Genomic DNA, 16,495 nt, shown 5'->3' with positions numbered 1-16,495 from the left:
TTTTTTTTTTTACTTTTTTCTCTTTTTTACATATTTGTGGTCAAAAAGGGGCAAAAATACACAAGTGAAGAAAAATAGAAAAAAAATAAAAATAAAATAACCTGTCCTTCCAGGATTTCGACTTAAAATATATTGGGACAATATATATTTTTGGAAAACTAAAAAATAATCCTCAATATCTAGTAGAACAAGTAGCTGCTCAAGAACACCCAACATAAGCGGTTATTCCTCCTGAAAAATATGTGAAAAATGTGTGTTTTAAGACCCCATTATGTATTAAAGACTATGGACGTCTTTTGGGATTTTTTTTCTTTTTGTTTACTTTATTTTAACCATGTATTTTGGGCTCAAAATAATATTTGCAATTTGGTTCCTTTAAAAATTCCCCCCCCCCCCCGGTTTGGCTTTTACAGACGCTTATTTTTTTTTGTCCCCTGCACATTGCCAACTGCTGAATGAGTTAACAGAGAATCTCGGTAAATTTCTTCTGCTGGAGAGATTGTAACTATTTATTGTCTTTCTCTGACCTCAGATGTTTTATGACCGCATCAAAGTTCAGTTCAACTTTGATGTGGTCTACTCTGATAAAGTGGTACAGAGGGGCTCAGAAGCAGGCAGATAAGAGAGTTCTAAACTCAGTCATAAGCAGCACACTGATGAAGTCTCAGTTTACTTATTCTGCAGCTAATCGTGAAGAAGGTACAGAAGGCTATAAAAAAGCCAAAAGGTGCGATTGTTTTAATGAAACCCATGATTTTAGCCCCAAATACATGCATTTAAGAAAAGAAAATTGTACCCGCAAGTGTCCAAATCCTTTAAAGTTAGCCTAATGAACAAGAACTCACACAGATCCCGACAAGTGCTACATGTTCAATCTGCTGACGATAGGAATGGAGACTAGAAATGACGTTACAGATCTGGAATTGCTGTAGAGCTGCAGCAGGTCAGGCTCCAGATGGACCGTCACCGGCACCCAACCCCTGCTCAGCACCGGCGCTTGCAAACTTTACTGTAAATCCTGTATGTCTAAAAATACATCCTATGGCTGTGACCTCTGCGCCGGGGAAATGAAATAATTGCTCCTATTGTGCGACTGATTTAAACAGAAGCCAGGTGTTACATTTGTACAAGCAGACAGCCAACCAAGTCTCGCTGCGGCACCGCGCTAACATCGGCCGTATTAAAAATTATGGATTTATTAAGTGTTGAAAATTGGAACCCGACCTTAAAATTAAAGTTGTTTTTTTTTCCTGCGGGAATATTTAAACATGTGCAGGATGTGAAAATGTATCACAGTGACTGGATCAGGTCTAAGGATCATGGATTTTACTGCACTAGGTGAAATAATATGACAAGGCAAATATAGTGAAATGCTATGCTGCTTAGGGACGGGCTGGTAAGGTAATACGTCTTCATACAAGGGATCTTGTAAAAGCAAATTACCTACTGAATTACAACCCAGCTCTGCTACATCTGTCTGTTTTCTAAAAACGAGTTATGACTTTGCTCCTGTTAGACTAATGTGCCTTCCATGGTAACATTATTCATCTCATAATTCTGCAGAGCCACAGACTCCAACAAAAAAAAAAAAAAAAAAGTTTCCAGTAGTTACAAAATTGCAACACCCGGCATGCCCCGAAGTCGGTGGCTATGGAGATATGAGACCACTGCTAAAATCGTGTGGACAGAGTCATTGGAGAAATCCAGGTGGTGCATGGAGACTTAACATGGGATGATGCTTCATGGAGAACAATGTAATATGCATCAAACCAGAAAAAAGGGAGAGAGAAGGAAAGGAAGAAAAGAAAAGCAAAGGAAGGGTGATAGGAAGGGAAGGGGAAGAGGAAGGGAAGGGGAAAAGATAGGGAAGGGGAAAGGAAAGAGAAGGGGAAAGGGAAATGAAAGAAGGACAAGGGAGGAGAAGGAAGGGAAAAAAGGGAATTATAGGAAAGAAGGACAGAGAAGGGAAGGAAAGAGAAGGGAAATACATGGAAGGGAAGGAAGAAAAGGAAAGAGAAGGGGAGGAAAAGTAAAGAGAAGGGGAGGAAAAGTAAAGAGAAGGGGAGGAAAAGTAAAGAGAAGGGGAGGAAAAGTAAAGAGAAGGGGAAAAGGAAAGAGAAGGGGAAAACGAAAGAGAAGGGAAAGGAAAGAAGGACAAGGGAGGTGAAGGAAGGGAAAAAAGGAATTATAGGAAAGAGAAGGGAAGAGTGAAGGAAAGAGAAGGGAAAGTGAAGTAAAGAGAAGGGAAAGGAAAGGGAAGAAAAAAAAAAGTAAAAGAAGAGGGATACAAGGAAATGGAAGATACCCTTTTGCGTTGGCTGAATTCAATGCGTCCCTTCTCATACTGCGAGAAACGGCTGTTTACAGATAAAGGACTGTTCCTTTTGGAGGTGTCTTGTTTGACTGCTTTCTTCCTTGTGAAGCAGATCTAGTTTGCATATTTTTTTCCCATGGAGCAGTAAGTCGGACCTCATAGGCCATCTGGATCTCCTCAATGAGAACCAATATAAACTGAGTCAAATATATCCGAACTAAAAAGGACCAGACTCTGTATCGCCATATGGCAATAACCCTTAAAATAGCTGTCTACAGGTGGGTGTCTCTTTCTTTTACCAGTTGCTTGATAAAAAACACGGATTCCTTCTGGAGGAGAGCTAATTTGCGTGATTTTCCCATGAATCAATGCCTGTATATCAATCTTCATACCCCACAAGGATCTCCTCTGTAATCCCCTGAGATGAACCTTAGTCATCTGTCTGACCCTACCAGTGCCATGCTATGCACTAACTTGTGGCAAGAACTCTAAAATAGCCATCTACCATTGGGAATCTCTTCCTTTTGGAAGAGCCTCTAGTTTTGGCTGGCTTACAAATTAATTCCCCTCGAAAGAGTAGAAAACTGTCTCATAACTTAAAAGACAACACAAATTGATTATTGACAAAGACTCATCATCACTCCTTAATGAATTATTAGCCAAGGACACAAATCTAAGCTCAACCCTTGGATCACTAATTTGATGGAATTTCTTATCAGAGGGATCGAAGAAATTAAGTCATCAAATCGTTAACTGAGATCCAACGGAATCAATAAGAGGACAAAAGCATCTCTAGGCATCTCCTTCTTATAAAGACCCATATAAAGTTGCCCAGGTTGCGGCTTCTTACCTCTCTCTTTTCGGAGTAAGAAGAGATGCCTGTCCATTTGTTGACGCCTGATGATTGAGGAGCAAAGAGGTCTTGGGCGATGCCACCGAAGAGACGCATGTCGTGGACAGGTCCAAAGTGCTGTGGTTGTTACAACCGACATCATCGGCGGTGTGCGAACCCGTCACTTCTTTCCAGAGCTGCTGGAGCTCTGTTGGAATCATGCCTGAAACAAACAAATTGGATAATTAAATCAATTAACAGCTAATTCAGCCCTTCTCAAACAGTAATTAAATCAAAGAGTCAGTAAACAAAGCCCGAGCCATTTCCCCCCTACAAAGGATAATGAAATGCAACAATTCATTCTTTTCTGCAATGGTATTTGCTTAACTAAAAGCAGATTATTAATCTTAAAGAAGAGGGAAAAAAAATAATACCATCATTGAGGACCTTGTTGTATCTGATGAAGGATTCTCGTCAACATAGAAATTATCTTTGTTTTAATGAAAAACGTCCCCAGGAGTTACACGACACAAGGATCTGGAGCGTATAAAGGGATGCGGTTCAATCAGATCCGCATCTGTCTCTTTAATGAAATAACTTCCATTTTCATTGGATGCAACAGGAGTTAAGCATGGGCGTAGCCTTTATTAACCCCTTCTATCCCGGCAGGAACTGCCAATTAAGACTAAAAGGCCCACTTACACATCAGATTCTATTCTATCCTGGTGGGAACCGCCAGAGAAAACAATAGACACTCCATACCCATTTCTGTGGGACAAGAAGTGTAGGAAGGGGTCTCCCGACTCTTCTGACTCTCCCCGAACGGATTATGTTGGAATAGAAAATGATCAGGAAGATGGAATTTCGAATCTGGATACATTTGTTTCCGGGAGAGATAAGTGGCTGCCAAAGCATTTGGCAGCGGCTTTGTCCCCACTTCCTGTTGAAAAGTCATGAATGCTGGGTTAAGCCTCACACTTATTTGAAAGGGGGAGTCAAGAGAGGTAGCTGTTGGCTTACCTTATGTGTATGGCCAACTTGAGATTTCATCCTCCCAATGAATTTTGGCATAGTCCATGTCAAAAGGTTTCCAATCTGTGGTTCTCCAACTCCTACCAAACTCCCAACAAGTAGAGAGCCACAGGTTGGAGGCCCCTGGTATAGATGATGATTCCCCATCTGGGTTTGCCATCCACGATCATTAATAGTATTGCTGGTTTCTTATATAACCTGTAAACCTCACAATCTTTTATAGTTATGTATTGTATGGGGTTCGTAAAACAAAAAACAAAATGCTGCCATCTTCAAAAAAAATTAAGAAAAATAGCACCACAACTATCTGTAGGTTGGGTCAAGCGTATGGCACGGTTTTAGGAAGAAAGCGCCTAAGTTTTTTCTAACCTTGGACAAACCTCCTTTAAAAAGGGTCTTTCCCATCTCATAGTGTGAAAGAATAAGTGTAGGATTTGCTATAATTTGTGGTTACGGGGGTACGACCTTGGCGGACCCAACAGATCCTGACACAGTGCCGAAGCAGGGAAAAATTAGAAGTGAGGTCCCAATGGTCAGACACTGATTGATTATAAATTGAGGTCATACCCTACTGGAATGTTTTAACTTTATAAGAAAGGAAAAACCCTTTAACGGTTGGACCTGTAACAGCTTTAGAAAGCATCTCATAATGTGTTAGAAAGCATCCCATAATGTGTTGGCCACTTGCTATAGATTCCACCTCCTATGTATGTACCTGTACTATCCTGAAATACTTGGGTAGTACAGGGTTATCTGCTGCTGATGGGTCAGTGCAGTAGGAACCCTATCTCTTGGGTATGCTGCATTTTACTACTGAGTCTCCACCATCTTAAAGGGGTTTTCTGACTAAATACATATTGGATAAATGTATTATCAGTGTAAATTTGACTGCTGTGACCCTCACCGTTCACAAGAACAAAAGTCGCACAGCCCCCTGGGTGAACAGGGCATTACTTTGAATACTCAATAATCGAGACTGATGGAGACAGCAGTTACAGCAATCTTACAGAAGTGAATGGAGTGACGGTGGAGCATGCGCACCACCGATCCTATCATAGAGGAATCTGGGACCAGATTTTGTAATCTAAATAAATCCTAATAGTTAGACAGCATGCTCAACCATTGTTCTAGTTACATCTGTTAGACTGAAGGCGGTAGCCGTGCCATCAGTCCTACGGAAGGGAATGGAGAGGCGGTTGTGCATGTGCACCAAGGATCCAATCACATTGGAGACTTAGGTACCCTATTCTTGGGATCTAAATGAATCCCAGCGATCAGACCAGCAGTGGTCACAGATTTATTACCTATCCTGCGAGATACCCCTCTACCATCATTAGTTTCTAGTGAACCATATTAATTATCTGCTTAGGCAATAGCTCTTCTGCCTTTTATTTTGAATATTTTGATCACAACCAGTGGCCAAAGTAGAAGCTTCTGGACCCCCAAAAAAATCTGTAACAAGGCTGCCACCTACCATGGGTATTTATTATGCTGGTGAATAACTTGACGCTACTAGACCCCAATGCAAAACTTCCAACAGGGCCCTCAAATATATCTGGTCTTTAATAGTATTAGTCTTCCCATGAAGGACAACAAAAGAACTTTTGAGGCCCCATAGACTTGAGGGCTCAAGTGTGACTGCAAACCCTGCACCCATAATAGTTATACTCCTGCTGGTGTCTTCTGTGACAGAGCATAGGTGTCACCAATACCTCTGCACCCCTAGGTACCAAAGCATAGATGCCACCACTACCTCTGCACCCCTAGGCACCAGTGTAGGTGCCACCATTACCTCTGCACTCCTAGGCACCAGTGCATAGGTGCCACCACTACCTCTACACCCCTAGGCACCAGAGCATGGATACCACCACAACCTCTGCACCCTAGGCACCAGTGCATAGGTGCCACAACTACCTCTACCCCCCTACACACCAATGTATAGATGCCACCACTACCTCTACACCCCTAGGCACCAGAGCATAGGTGCCACCATTACCTCTGCACCCTAGGCACCAGTGCATAGGTGCCACAACTACCTCAATACCCCTACGCACCAGAGCATAGGTGCCACCACTACCTCTGCACCCCTAGGCACCAGAGCATAGGTGCCACCATTACCTCTGCACCCATAGACAGCAGTGCATAGGTGCCACAACAACCTCTTCACCCCAAGGCACCAGTGCATAGGTGCCACCACTACCTCTGCACCCCTAGGCACCAAAGCATAGATGCCACCACTACCTCTGCACCCCTAGACACAAGAGCATAGGTGCCACCATTACCTCTGCATACCTAGGCAGCAGTTAATAGGTGCCACCACTACCTCTTCACCCCTAGGCACCAGAGCATAGATGCCACCATTACCTCTGCACCCCTAGGCACTAAAGCAGAGGTGCCACCACTAACCCTGCAACCCTAGGCACCAGAGCATAGATGTCACCACTACCTCTGCACCCCCAAGCACCAGGGCATAGATGCCACCACTACCTGTGCACCCAATGCACCAGGGCATAGGTGCCAGCATTACCTCTGCACCCCTAGGCGCTTTCCCTTTCCAGTGTAAAAAGCAGAATATTGTGACAATGCGACGTCTTAATGAGAGACACATTTTTTTTGTGCCCGCGTTTTAAATGAAGACAAATAGCTTTGTTATGAAATACATTTCTTATTAATGGCGCGCAGACGTAAATTATGAATTCACATCGTCTCCTTGAAATGCTTTTCACTTTTTAACAGTCAAATTGATTACACTATGATTATTTCATTAACACACCTATCTCTCTCATTAATTTTGGTTTCTAGTTCTGCTCGGCTAATTGATGGATGTGTCTGCTGTAAAAAAAATACAGAACTTTCTCGAAAGCTCACCCCATTATTACTGTCAGGGCTCAGATCAATGCTAATGAGATCTGAGACAGAAGTAGAAAAAGGGTTTTGTTTTTTTTTAGGGAGGGGGGTCCTTAAACTGTAGAAGAAATATTGTCATTGACCAGTGAACACAGCACAAGATCAGTGCACGGAATAATTACTACAGTTTATTTGTATTTTTTTTAGTTGACTGCCCATATTAATCCCTACGTCCCCCAAAAATCCTGATTTTTCACAACCGTAGTCTGCAAATTCTCAACAGAATTGTTCAGAATTCAAGAACTCATGAGACATAGTGACTAGATAGATAGATAGATGGATGATAGACAGATAGATAATATATAGATAATAGATAATATAGCATTTGTCAGCAGCATGAGGCTGGTTCAGTTATCACAGTCACTCATGTACTGTACTTGAGAGCGGCTGCATTACACAATCAGCCTCAGGGCAATAATAAGAGTAGTGCACCACATGTACAGACGGTACTTACTACAGCTGTAGTTAGGAGTATATACAAGAAAAACTGTACACAGAGACATAAAAAGATAATTGATACTTAGTTACAGGAAAGAAAGAGGAAAGAAGGAGAAAATTAAGAAAGGGAAAAGTAAGCAATAAAGGAAGTAAGGGAAAAGGGAGGAAAGAAAAAGGAAGGAAAGCAAACGGAAGAAAGGAGTAAAGAAAAGTGAAGCGAAAAAAGTAAGGGAAAAGGAAAGAAAGGAAAAAGGAAGCAAGGGAAAAATGAAGCAAGGAAAAAAAGAACGAAGGGAAAAGGTAAGGAAGGGAAAAGGTAAGGAAGGGAAAAGGGAAGGAAGGGAAAAAAGGAAGGACGGGAAAAAAGGAAGGACGGGAAAAAAGGAAGGACGGGAAAATGAAGAAAGAAAAATATATTACATAGTTTTATAGATGGATAGGATTTCAAAAAGATAGATCATTGACACATAACATTGCACTGAAGACAAATATGAAAAAAGAGAAAGAAAAATCTTTCTATTGCTAGCACTACAGAGACAATTCTCTTTCTTCTTTAGGAGAGCTAATTAGCATACCACTTCCCAGCATTCAATGCCAGTAACACCAGTTAGGTCTCCACAAAATAGAACCCCCAATACCAAGTGACAAAGAGCATTAAAAAAAATCTCTCACAGGAAGAAATTGCCTTGCAGCAGTGACGCAGCTCTGGGAGGTTTAGGGGTGGCAGTCACAGGCCTTGATGCCATATAGTTAGCATCATAAATGGCACAAGGTAAGTGAAAACTGTATTAAAAATTATGCATTGGGACCCAATGCTAAAAACAAAGCAAACAAAAAAAACAAATAATTCTACGCCCCAGTATTCCTAATTGTCTTCCCCTTACTCCGTATACCTTTAGTTGTGCAGACGATGCTTAGTTTTTTATTAGCAAATGCTAACTATACGTTGCAAGAATTTAAATCACGGCCCTTTCAAGATGCCACATTAAAAATAAAAGAGGCAGCTGAGGTTTTATTGATTCGGAACACATCATAAAAAAAAATAATGCCGGGGTTTTAAATTTAATTTTTTTTTTTTCATTGCGAATACAATGGACAGATAATCATCTCGACGTGATCAGCCAAACATCTTTACTTCTCTAAACTGTTAAAGATTTTAATTATACCGGCTTCGAAGAGCAGTGGTCTAATGAGGCAATAGACTCTAGAGAATGTAAGTGGCTAAGAAGTGTGAAATGAGGCTGATAGAATTTTTTTTTTTTTATTCACCGTGGATATTTTGCATATCAAAGAGGAGTAAATTATTGCACGACAGACCAATAACCTTCCCCGCCTTTGGGAGAAAAGCTGCATTAACCAAAACAGTAGGTCCTTCCCAAAAAAGAAAACAAAACCCCCCAAAAAAGGCCCTTTATCAAAATGCAACAAAATTCAAAAATGTAACAATGTTTGTACATTCTTTGCCATTAATAACAGCCGAGAATAGACACCTATTAATATATTTGGTGATATAATAGTTTCGAAATTTATCATTTGGCTCCGGAGCCGGTTTCGGTCTCCCCCTCTCCCTCCTTCTACTGACTCATCGCACATTTGAAAAATGCCAATTATATTTTGATAGATTTGGTACCAAATGAGTATTTAGCTATTAGACATATTCAATTATCACATGTCCTTTAAAATTAAACCCAGGAGACAAATTAAACAAAGAGAGGAAAGAAGAAGAAAAAAAAAAAAAAAAAGGTTACGGCTCAACCCCGTGTTCCGTTTTTGCGGAGTGTAGGCTATTATTTTCCCGCACCTTGCAAAGTGACAGTGTAGGATATATTTTTAGCAGTCGTACTTGACAGCACTGTCTACACACTAACAATTACTTCAGAACAGAGCTGACCCTTACTCCCCTGATTCTGCATTAAAACAATGGCGCATCCAATTGTCCTCTGATGCTAATATGTCGGCCTCTCTCGGCGTGTTTGCATTAAAGCGCGTCAAGCGAAGGAGAGCCTTTTTTCATTTTTTTATTTTTTTTTGCCCTGGTATTTAAAGGAAATGCATCTATTAATTAGCCAAGCACTCCTTTGCAATATGAAATTGTAATATTCCCTTTTCCATGCCAGTAGTAATGCCTCTCAAGTGTTGCAAAGGCACAAAGCCCCCTAAAATTCACCGGCTAATTAATTAATTCACAAATTAATGTGCAGGCTGTAAAATTCAGCCACTCGCAGGATGATAGTCTTATTCCACCCTCCCCATCCTGTGAGAGACGATGTCAGAGGAGGAATTGTCCAAGATTCCGAGCTCGGAATTTTCAAAAGAATTAAACTTAAATAAACAAATAAATAAATACATTTAAAAAAAAAAAATAACAAAAAAAAAAAATAACAAAGCCTAACGCAACTGGATGCGAAAATCGCTACCGACCGGGACGGACTAGAGAAGGATCTCGACGTGAGATGTAAGAGGAGACGTGGAATGGAAGGAGACGTGTATACACTGCGCTTGTCAATACTGATACCGATCACTAAATAATAAAATGGCGGAGGCAACGGGAAAGTGACAAGAGAAGGAAGGTTGATGGATCTGTGAAAAAAAACGGTTAATCACCAAGGAGAATTTAGCAGGAGAAAGTATACTCTACTTTCTCGGCTGCTGATACAAGAGTCGTAGCAAAAGAATTCTTTTTTTTTGACATTTTATTAAATATTAGTCACAGGTTTCTTCTTTTTTTTTTTTTGTTCCCGCCGCGATGTATTTTCAGGACAGTTCAGTTCTCTTCATTATGAAGGAAAATGCAGTCTTCGGTGTAAAAAATGTATGTTGCGGGGACAGGTGACGGATTGCTCCTCGCAGAACTCAATTTCGTAAAACCTAAGTATCAGCGGCGCTAAGACAAACAAAGTCAACCTCGCTTCGTCCTTGTGTTTCCGGACCCAGGTGACCATGTTCAAACAAGCAGAAAGTTGATTTAACGCTCGTAATGACATCAGTTTCAAATTACTCTCCCCGGCCTAAGAGTATATCCGTGTAGACGAGATCGCTGACCCTAATTTGAGAACGGAACCGGCAATCAAATTCAAAGATTTTCTTATAAACCTGCCCCACGTGTCTTTTAAAAGGGGCAATAAACCTCATAAAGGTCCAGCTGCTCATATCATTCACATATCTGGGTAGAAATGTTCTCAGACATCGAGATAAGTCAACAGGGCGTACGTAGAAATCTGGAGGCCCCATAGCAAAGGTTTGAATTGGGCTTCAGTCTGCCATTAATCAACCCAATAGGTTCCTGCGACTGCGCTGCAGGGAACCAATGGGAATAACAGAGGGATCACCTCCTTAATAACCACTTAGATGCTATTCCTAGCTCAAAGTGATGTCATATTGCTAGGATGACTTTATGATGGTGCGGACCTGACCTCTGAGACCTCCATGATCCTGAGAACGAACAAGATTCAACAATGTGACCTCTTGGTTCCCAGGATCCCTGAGGGTCTCAAAGGTCCAATTCTAAGGGAACATCAAGCTCCAGCAATATGCCAACACTTTATGAGATGGGTATACTCACACTCCTTTAAAAGAGACTAAGCTATAAAGATACAGTGACACTATTTCTGTAAAAAAAAAAATAGTCATGTTTTTTAATCTTATATAATCCCCCTTTAAGTGACAGTCAACCTATTCAATCATAATTTCCATGCTGATTAGTTTATAAAATATCTCTGGGGCAGATGAAGCTCCATTTTTCCGGTATAGAACTCAAAATCCTTTGTATTTAGACAGAGTTAAGGGATTACATTTACTCTACTTGCAGTCACCACTAGGGGGAGCTTAAGAGCTTACTGCATACAGATAATACATTCAACTTCATAGTAACAATGTATGCGGTACGATCCTGAGCTCCCCCTAGTGGGGGCTGCAGATATCTTTTTTTTTTTGGTAGCCAGAATGTTATAATTTACCTTTATGTCTATGTAGGGTCATTGGAGTTCTGTATATGAAAAATAGAGCCTCTAAAAAAAAATATATATTATGAAACTATTGTGGGAAAAAAAGTTTTGACTTTGTATTTGGTTTTGCTAAACAAAATTATGTTACCCTGTGGACATCCATTTTAAAGGGACATTGATATTAATAGCCTATTCTTAGAATAGGTTCGACATCAGATCAGTGAGGTCCGAAAGCCAAACCACCTACCGATCAGCTGTTAAAAGGTCTCATAAAAGCTGAAAGAAAAAAAGTGTACAGAACAGGAACGTCATAGCCTCTGCGCAGAGTCCATTCTCAGGTTATGCAGATCAGTTCTTATTGAAGTGAATGGGTGCTGAGCTTCAGTACCCAAAAATGGCCATAACATGGTTCATGGCCCGGTGAATTGGAGCCTAAGGGTACTTTGACATGAAGAGTCGTCTTTAACTCAACGCAGCGGGAGAGTAGCCTAATATGTATGTTGACTTTGTATGTGTAGTGGAGATCTTTATCATCAACTGTGAAAAATAGATTTGTAAAGGCACGCTTGAAAGCTAGGTGGTCTACAAATATTACACACTTATGCATAGTGAAGTCCCGTGCCTTGTAGAACAATCGCTCCGGCATACTCATTCATCAATAGATGCATTACTGTATAAGAGAAATCAATAGCGGTATTTTACAGCCACATTATCCCGCACGGTGACACATCTCTTATTGGCTTATTGGCAAACAGCTGTAATTTGTAAGACACCGTTAGGACAAATTCTCTCCATTATAATAAATATGGTCATTGACATCAGTGCAACAAACTCAAAATGTAAGGGACTTGTCAGCCTGAAACCAAAAACCCGCAGCACTTAAAGAGTTTTCTGCTTTTTGCATAATCTAATAGGCGATTCAGACATTACAAATAAATGTACTTAATTTTTTTTTACCAAGTGACAAATTATCTTTGAGTTTAATACTTAGTAAAAATCCCCGAGTTCCTGATTCTGCCGATGTTTTCCGTTTTGCGCTGCGTCGCTCCATTGCAGAGATATTCAAATTTTGTGCTTTTGTAGCACAGTATGTGAAATCTCTGCTATGCTGTCAATCTGGGCGTTTCTCCATCGTCTTGTGTAGGTGAGCACTTCCAGCCCTCCCTCGCAGACGCTGCCAATCACAGTTGATTTAGATCAGCTGCTGAGCTGTGATTGTCAAGTTTTGGAAGGGACGGGTGAAGGTGCACGCCCCCGGAGAAGACTCTGAAGAAACACCCAGTTGAACGTCAAAGCAGAGATTTCACATATCTCACACCAGTCAGAAACAAACGTAAATATTTCTGCAATGGAGTGGCACATCAAAAAATGAAAAAGAGCGACAGAATCAGAGGAACTCAAGGAGTTTTACAAGGTATTTAACTCAAAATTTTTGAGCAAGTGACATGCCCTCCTTAAAGGGAAGCTATCATTAGAATGCGACCTATTGTTTAAATCTGTTTTTTGTGTTAATTTTTTTATTTTATTTTCGGCAATGTTATTTCTTCATATTGTGATCAATATTAAAAAAAAAATAGCACTCTTGCAATTTTAAACTTCTACTTCCTGTCCTTTTCAAGAAAAGTTTCAGAGGCAGAATTACAATGACCGGTAACATCTCTATACACAGTTGAAAACAAAGGATCCATCAATCACAATAAAATTGTCACCGCAGACCTTGCTCCTTTAACAAAGAGGTCTGCACACGCTCATTAGATGCTTCAATGCAAAAGACAGGGTCAGAGTCTGTCTATTGCTGCTAATGTACATGAGAATTTGCTGATACAACATTAGAGTCTAGAATAGTCATGAAGGCAATATTTTTGCATATTTTTCCCCAGAAACAGCGCCACACCTGCTTGTTTCGGGTATTGCGCCTGCATCATTGAAAAAGATGGAGCTGAGCTGTAATACACCATACAACTTCTGCACAGGTGAGGCGCCATTTTTATGGAAAAACAGCCATGTTTTCCAATCTTATACAACCCCTTTATCACCACTGCTAATCTGTCATCAAAATTCCCAAAACTGAAATGGGCAGTTCACTAGATAACCCCTTTGTAATGTTCCCAATGTGCATCATAAAAATCCAAAAATCTGAGTCCTGTGTCCCCCCGGTGGCCACATGGCATTGTTTATGTCACATGAGTGCAGCAGCCTATCAGAAGCCACTAATGATTTGTAGATCTCATGTCAAATTATATCACAAAATTGCCGTGGGACAAAAGGCTCAGGGCAGAAAAGCGATGGCGGTTCAGAAAATAAGTATGCTTTTTTGTTCAATTTTATGATGCACTTTGAGATATTCAAATAGAGTTGTCCAGTAGTGGACAATCCCTTTAAAGGAGGAGTTGTCAATGCTAGAAGACCCCAAAGACTTCTCCTTCTATATCAGTTTCTGTACAAATTTCAGTCTTTTCAGAGCTTCTTTATCAGAGTACTCATTTTCCTGATGCTCACAACCTCATCCAAGTCTTCTCTGGGAAGCCAAAATTTATGAATGATGTAAAAAAGCTCTTTAAAATTTAAACATATGTCCTCTATTACTTTACAGATAGAAATGAGCAAATCTGTCACAGTTGCCAGCCAATTTGTGCTTAGAGCTCCCAGCTAATGCAGACCACCATCCCTGTATAGACCATGGGTCAGTAGTTCTCTGCGGATCGACAGAAAAGAGCCACGTGTCTTCAATTTTCAAAGGATAGGCAAAGTGTAATTTTTATAGAGTACCATTACTTAAAATACTGCAGTGAAAAATTATCCTAATCTCCGCCACATGGTAAACCATAGAGAATCCCGGAGAGGGAAGGTTTCTCATTGGGAACAAAGGGAAAAAATTAGGAGGTGTATGAAAAGGGCTCTATGGCAATAACGCGGAAGTCCTGAGTACACCATATAAGGTTGTGCTGTGTGGATTTCCTGAGCGTTCGTAAAACAAATCCTATTCATTTGGGGTTCAAAAGGCATAGAAGAGCGTGGGTTTCACTCAGAGGCTCTATGGCAGGGTTCCCCAATTCCAGTCCTCAAGGCCCACTAACAGGTCATGTGTTCAGGATTTCCTTAGTATTGCCGGTGAGAATTGCATCACCTGTACAATACGAGGGAAATCCTGAAAACATGACCTGTTGGTGGGCCTTGAGGACTGGAGTTGGGGAACCCTGCTCTATGGCAATAATCAAAGTGAGCGCCCCAATCCTAGCGATTGCTACGGATGAACTGTTGCACCAGCTACACTTGCCAACAACCAATAGCTTTTTAAGGGGTATTTAATCCATATGAGGTATCACCAATCCACTAGATTGGTGCATGTCTTTCCAATGGGACCCTTCTTGCATCCCTTGTTTTCGCCCTGACTTTCCATTGCCCACCTACAGTTCTGAAGATAAGGGAAAGCGAGTGCAGTTCTGGCGATCATTAGAGGTATCCACCCCAACCAAACAATCGCCATCTATCCAGTGGATAGGGGATAATACCTTCGTACTGAAATAACCCTTTAATCACCACTTTAAATACTCTGTAGCATCCCATCAACTATAAATAGTAAGACACAGAAATATAGGTAAAGCCATGGGCGCTTGCCTACTAGGAAAAAACATTGAAAGATACCCATCAAGAGAATTCTGATTTTGCAGAAATGGTATCCAAAATGCAGTCAACAAGCATTATAGTGATCAAAAAGGTTGGCTCCAACCAATGGAAACTTGTTCCATCGGGTGTTTTAGATTTATGAAACACTCACCATATAGATTAGATAAATGTCAAGTGAACCTGGTCAGGATCAGTTTTCCTGCCTTCAAAGCATATTTCGGGGTAAAAAAGTATCAGACTTGTTTGATTTCTTCAAATCAGTACCTGTGAGATAAGCCCCTATTCCCACTAAAAAAAAAACCATGCCCATTCAGTGGAGGCAAGCGTGCCTGTTTATGGTGGAGCCAGGAGGAATAACTGGTTTGGCAACAGGTTGCGTTTGGTGTCTGGCCGCCAACATTAGATATAGATACGCAGATCTTTCTGATCAGATGTTTTGCAATGTTGGCTTCAGCTAACGGTCACCCAAGAGTCAACTCGACCAACAGCTATTCCACCTGCCGCCTTTCCCATACACATGCATTCTCCCTCGGCGGGGAGTTCATATGCTATGGGGGTGACATATCCCAAGGTATGAACAAAAAGACTGACCCTATTGAAATTCGACATGCTCAATCTTTAATACCAGTGGCCGGTCTTCTTGGCCAACATTCATCCAAGCCTTAAAAATTCTATAATAAAAAAAGATCCATCACCAATTTCTGACCGGGTGACCAGCAGCCGATTGCGGAGTATAGACTTCACTACAAGTTGGGGTAAGGAACCATACAGGTGCTCTTCTACACCACCATCACTGGGTAGAAGACTATTAAATTGGTTGAGACAGACTGTCAAGAAACAGAATTAAGATGAAAAAAAAAAAAAAAGCTTTTTAGTTGTACCAACCTTGCGTGAGAGGTTGCAGTGGAAGGGCGGGCTGTCCGGGTTGGATTGAAAGGAGACCTTGACGCTGCAGAGTCAAGAGGTGCTGCTGCTGCAGCTGTTGCATTTGTAGAAGCTGTTGTTGAAAGGCCAACTGCTGCGTCGCCACTTGCTGCTGTTGCTGTTATAAAAGGAAGCAGAAAATTAAACATGTAAGAGGTCTGCGTTCTGCGCGCTGCTGTAGAGATCCCGAGATCAATGGGGGACTTTCAATTCAAAGTGCCTCTGTTTATCTAGGTTACGCTTCTATAGAGTGTAGACGCGTCTAATCTAGATTATTCTGCAGTTTCATGCAATGGAGAGGGGTAGACCTTTGGCAACCCAGCTCTCATTGAATTGAAGCTCCCAACAAGAGAGATGACGGAGAAGACAGGACTATGGGAATTGTGGTTCGGAAAAGCTATTGCACATACAGTATATGTTCTGCAATCGGAGGGAAAAAAAAAACATCCTGATACATTTATGCCTATCTATACAATT

The 16,495-nt window shown here is 41.0% G+C and overlaps 1 protein-coding gene across 17 annotated transcripts in view; it reads right to left on the bottom strand.

Annotated features, from left to right (window-relative positions):
* FOXP1 (forkhead box P1) overlaps positions 1-16,495 on the bottom strand; it is a 794,287-nt gene that overhangs the window by 90,545 nt on the left and 687,247 nt on the right. For all 17 annotated transcript variants that reach the window (XM_073569710.1, XM_073569708.1, XM_073569704.1 and 14 more), the window contains 2 exons: positions 15,980-16,136; positions 3,165-3,369 (listed from right to left, as the gene is read on the bottom strand). In XM_073569710.1, the coding sequence (XP_073425811.1) occupies positions 3,165-3,369; positions 15,980-16,136 (362 nt within the window). The remainder of the gene's footprint in view (positions 1-3,164; positions 3,370-15,979; positions 16,137-16,495) is intronic.

This window comes from Dendrobates tinctorius, unplaced genomic scaffold (assembly GCF_039654945.1).
Source record: "Dendrobates tinctorius isolate UK_male_01 unplaced genomic scaffold, ASM3965494v1 ptg000027l, whole genome shotgun sequence".
Classification (NCBI taxonomy): Eukaryota; Metazoa; Chordata; class Amphibia; order Anura; family Dendrobatidae; genus Dendrobates; species Dendrobates tinctorius.
This window is presented reverse-complemented; position numbering and strand designations above follow the sequence as displayed.